At 40.2% G+C, this 4913-nt stretch overlaps 1 protein-coding gene across 1 annotated transcript in view; it reads right to left on the reverse strand.

The window, feature by feature from the left end:
* The window catches only part of LOC107663096 (V-type proton ATPase 116 kDa subunit a-like), a 23288-nt gene that overhangs the window by 5468 nt on the left and 12907 nt on the right, over positions 1 to 4913 (reverse strand). Inside the window, exons 12-19 of the mRNA XM_016453247.1 lie at positions 4469 to 4626; positions 3877 to 3967; positions 3619 to 3737; positions 2808 to 3021; positions 2393 to 2506; positions 2196 to 2285; positions 607 to 727; positions 338 to 509 (exon numbers count right to left, since the gene is read on the reverse strand). Coding sequence (XP_016308733.1) covers positions 338 to 509; positions 607 to 727; positions 2196 to 2285; positions 2393 to 2506; positions 2808 to 3021; positions 3619 to 3737; positions 3877 to 3967; positions 4469 to 4626 — 1079 coding nt within the window. The remainder of the gene's footprint in view (positions 1 to 337; positions 510 to 606; positions 728 to 2195; positions 2286 to 2392; positions 2507 to 2807; positions 3022 to 3618; positions 3738 to 3876; positions 3968 to 4468; positions 4627 to 4913) is intronic.

Here is a 4913-nt window from a genome sequence, read left to right on the forward strand (position 1 = left end):
GCCAACAATTCACTAAAAATGTTTTTTTTATTGGTCTTATGAAGTATTCTAATTTGTTGAGATAGTGAATTGGTGGGTTTTTGTTAAATGTGAGCCAAAATCATCACAATTAAAAGAACCAAAGACTTAAACTTCAGTCTGTGTGCATTGAATTTATTTAATACACGAGTTTCACAATTTGAGTTGAATTACTGAAATAAAATAACTTTTCCATGACATTCTAATTTATTGAGATGCACCTGTATATGGTAGTATATACGGGCAAGGGTTAGATTGCAGCTTAGTCAGTCTCACTAAGCTTAAACTTGGCGGGATGTTGAGCACATGTTTCTCTCACCAGTGAAGTCGAAGTGCGTGTAGGAAAGCGGACAGGCCTTCCATGACGAGCAGGATAGATACGGTTAGCACAGCGAAGGCAGCAAATATAACCACCATGATGACAGAGCCCACATAACTGAGCTGCTGGAAGGAGATCCGCATCACCATTAACCACAGCACCTCAGACAACTCTGAAAAACACACACACACACGCACACACACACACAGCATGACTAGATGCTCCTCCTCAGTGACGACGGCAGCAGTGAAACACACGAGAGCACTTACGGGCATGAGCCAGGCTGAGGGCCCAGAGCCGCAGGTACGAGGCCGTGTTGGAGATGCAGCCCAGACAATACTCGATGGTGTGAATGGCCTGGTGCATGAACACGTTCGCTGCATCAAACTCCTTACAGACAATGGCAGAAGGAAAGAAGAAGAAGATATCATAAAAATGGCAAATCCAAGAAACTGTTCACCTAATTTCTGTCATCATGTAATGTTTGTGACACAGAGCTACCGTACGACTTCAGAAGATCTGGAATAGTACAGCATGCTAGCAATGGCAAGGTCATGGGTTTGATTCCCAAGGAAAGAATTGATAAAATATGTACCTTGATTGAATGCAATGCAAGCTGCTTTTATATATACACACATGCTTTGTGCCCTTTTTAAATGTGAAGCTTCAAAACATCAAGTTCACATTCATTGTAACTTCTGGAAAATACAATAAGTTGCACCAGGTCAAAACTGCATTGTTGAGAAGAAGAAAAAACACACAAGTTGGCTCAGTAAGTCACAATTAATTGTTACATTCAAAAATAATGTAAGAAAACAGTATATAAAATGAATGGCAACACTTTAGTTTAGGGACCAATTCTCACTATTAACTAGTTGCTTAGCATGCATATTACATGCATATTGTCTGTTTATTAGTACTTATGAAGCACATATTAATGCTTTATTTTGCATGACCATTTTTTAGATCACTTAATCCAGGGGTGCCCAAACTCGGTCCTGGAGGGCCGGTGTCCTGCAGAGTTTAGCTCCAGCTTGCCTCAACACACCTGCCTGGAAGTTTCTAGTATGCCTAGTAAGAGCTTGATTAGCTGCTTCAGGTGTGTTTGATTAGGGTTGGAGCTAAACTCTGCAGGACACCGGCCCTCCAGGACCGTGTTTGGGCACCCCTGACTTAATTCGACCCCATACCTAAACTATTAATAAGCAGCAAATTAGGAGTTCATTGAGGCAAAAGATAATAAGTTAGTTAATAGCGAGAATTGGTCCCTAAACTAAAGTGTGACCAAATGAACACTTATAAACACTATAAAGATGTATTTTAGTTTCCCCTCACTCCACAACAAATCCTTTAAACGTAATGTTATTCAGAACAGAACAGGAATGAAAAATGCAAGTATAAAAAACGAATAGAATCACTGAGAATTTGAGAAGTCAGATTTATTTTAGTTAATCCATTTGTTCAGATGGTTAATTTGAATAAATTCTTACAAAAAAAATCATCTCATCACTTAACAGGGTCCACACAGAGTTTTTTGTACTGAAACAAACGTTTTCTGAGCTGCCTTCACACTTGTGTTAACTATGTCAAAAACCCTGCAAATAATGAGGAATGATGTGACGATCTGCCATGTGACCAAAAGCTGAGTGCATCTACTGAGAAATTCAGATAGTAGTGCTTCTGACAACCCAAACCCGACTCTCACCACACCCTCAAAATTAAAATCAATGCACATTCATAACCGTCAAGCGCTCTGGCAGACATTTCTCAAGCGTTTAAGCGTCAAATCACTTTGAATGAATCAATAAAAAAAAAACAATTCATTACACCTGTCTACTTTTCCCTATTTCCCGCTTACCTGCTCTTCTCCTCCTCCTCCTCTTGCATCCACCTCTCCCTGGTGAGCATTTATAGAGCCGTTTTCTGCTAGCAAAGGACGTCTGTCTCCCTACAGAAGATGAGAGCATAGTTACACAAACACACACACAAACAGAAGAACTGTATGTGGGTCCATTCCCAGTCACTGAAGTAGATGAATTCAGAAGGGTTGCTCACAGAAAGCGGAGTTCTCTGCCTCCTGTGTGTGATGTATTCTTGCATTGGCTTCCCCAGGAGCAGCACAGGAACAGACAACACAGCCACAATCACCAGAACCTTCTGCACGACCATCTACAGACACAAAGAGATGGTCAGGTCTGTTCATTTTATGTTGAGTCGGATTAATAATGCTGGGGGAGAACTGGAAACTTGAGAGGAAACTGGTGCAAGATGCAAAGATCCTGTCATATCCATGTCTCACTTCTGTTTAATAAACCATATTGAGACAAATCATAAACAAAAGCAGCCTATTATCGTGATATCACCATTTTCAGATGTAACCCAAGTCCCTAACAAACCATAAAGTGGAACAGACTTTATTCCGAGAGTCAAATGTCTGGTTTTGTGATACTAACTAACTACAAGTACACACCTGGTCCGTATAGAGAGGCTTGTTGTCCTTATTCTCAGTAAACAGGAACATGTCTATAAAGTGGATGAGGATGCTGGGAGCGGAGTCGGAGGTCATGGGGCCATACACCAGCCACTTATAGATCACCATGAAGATCAGGTATCCAAACAGACACAGCATGAAACACAGCTCCGGGATCAGCACCAGAAACACACTGCTGATCTCTCTGAAGTGTCTACACAGCAGCACAAAAAAAAAAAGAGTTTAAGATCCATGGTTCAAATGGTAATAAAAAATAAAAAAAGCATGCAAATGTTAAGTAGACAACTTTAGGACCGGAATGATCATTTTGAACTCTGCACATAAATATTTACTTTTAAAGGGGCCATGAATTAAGAAATCAAAATTCACCTTGATCTTGTGAGATTCAAGAGGTCATACAGATAGAAGAGGTACTACTTCATCAACGCCTCTTTATGTGATTTATGGCAAGCAGAAAATAACAACAACAGGATAACTGGACTAAAAATAACATTACTATCCAAAGGATCCTAATATTTATTTTCAACTATGTGATTGTCCCATTAGACCATTATTTGTTTGTTCAGTTCAGATACTGAACAGTAATGCCACAAAATGTAAACCACACTGTTAAGTGCGAGTGTTTCAGTGGCTAAAATCAGGGTAAAATCAATGAAATGGTCTTTTATTTCTAAATTATGACAGTGTTTGATCCATGTCTACCTTATTTTTATAAAATAAAAAAAAAAGTAACCGAATTGCAGAAAACATGAAGAAAATCCTCAAGAACAGCAAAGAAAACCATACTCACATGTAGTTGAATAAGGATAAACACACACCAAAGGTCATATGGATGACTCCAATAATGACAGACATCTTCATCTTATAGCTGTTGAGGAACGTCAGATGATTATTGGCCAGACCCCAAATCTGAGGGAGGTAAAGAATTAGTTAGCATTCAGGATTTTTTCACACAACCACAATGAAGGAAAAGTATTACTCTTGGGTCAAGCCATCAAAACAAATAACAGCAGAAGAGGGTACACAGTGTCATTTCCACAGGACTTACGGGATCAATGCCAAAAGGATAAGGGCCAGTGAAAACGCCAGTGACATTGGGGTCCAGCGACAGGTATCGATTATTTCTGAAAGTCTCCTCACTACACACAGAGACAGAGAGAGGCTTTCAGAACTTCATATGCAATATCTTTGGCCTTATGATGAATGTGTGTGTGTGTGTGTGTGTGTGTGTTAGGGTTGCAAAAGGGTTGGAAAATTTCCGGTAAATTTCCGTAAACTTTCCAAAAATTCCTGGAATATTCTCAAAAATCCTGGAATGTTTCCGAAATTTACAGGAAATTTTCCACCTTTTTGCAACCCTAGTGTCTGTGTACTGGTATATATGGTTTATGAGGACACTTCCTGTGTCCCCGTAAAACAAAAGGCTTAAAAAAAAACCAAACAAACATACAAAACGGTGTTTTATGAAATTCAAAAATTGCCCGTAGTTTTCTGTGAGGGGTAGGTTTAGGTGTAGGGCGATAGAAAATACAGTTTGTACAGTATAAAAGCCATTACACCTATAGAGAGTCCCTGTAAACCACAAATGCACGTGTGTGTGTGTGTGTGTGTGTGTGTGTGTGTGTGTGTGTGTGTCGTACGTCCAGTTGTAGTATTCTGCATTGGGCCGGACGTGCCATCCTGATGAGAAGGTGCTGATGCCCCTGCTGAAACACTCGTTGTAAATGGCTCCAGTATAGATAGAAAACAGCCCCATCAACAAAATGAGATATCGGCCTCCAAACAACATCTGCCAGATCTGACACACAAGAGACCCCAAGAAATCAGTGTGACGTAATGCACAGCGGTTGTGCTTTATTTTCATGTTTGCATAATATCCAATATTTTTGTGGATGGATGATTACAGCATTTCACTAGATTGTATTAAGAAGCGTTTGCAAACACTTAAAGCAAGGGTGTCCAATCCTGCTCCTGGGGGGCCACTTTACTGCAGAGTTTAGCTACAACAGAAATGCTAGGAGGTATCTAGGCTGCGTTCCACCTCGTTTTTTCCTGCCCTTCCTTTTCTAACTTCCCTCCGTCTCG

This window comes from Sinocyclocheilus anshuiensis, unplaced genomic scaffold, assembly GCF_001515605.1.
Source record: "Sinocyclocheilus anshuiensis isolate Anshui unplaced genomic scaffold, SAMN03320099.WGS_v1.1 scaffold836, whole genome shotgun sequence".
Classification (NCBI taxonomy): Eukaryota; Metazoa; Chordata; class Actinopteri; order Cypriniformes; family Cyprinidae; genus Sinocyclocheilus; species Sinocyclocheilus anshuiensis.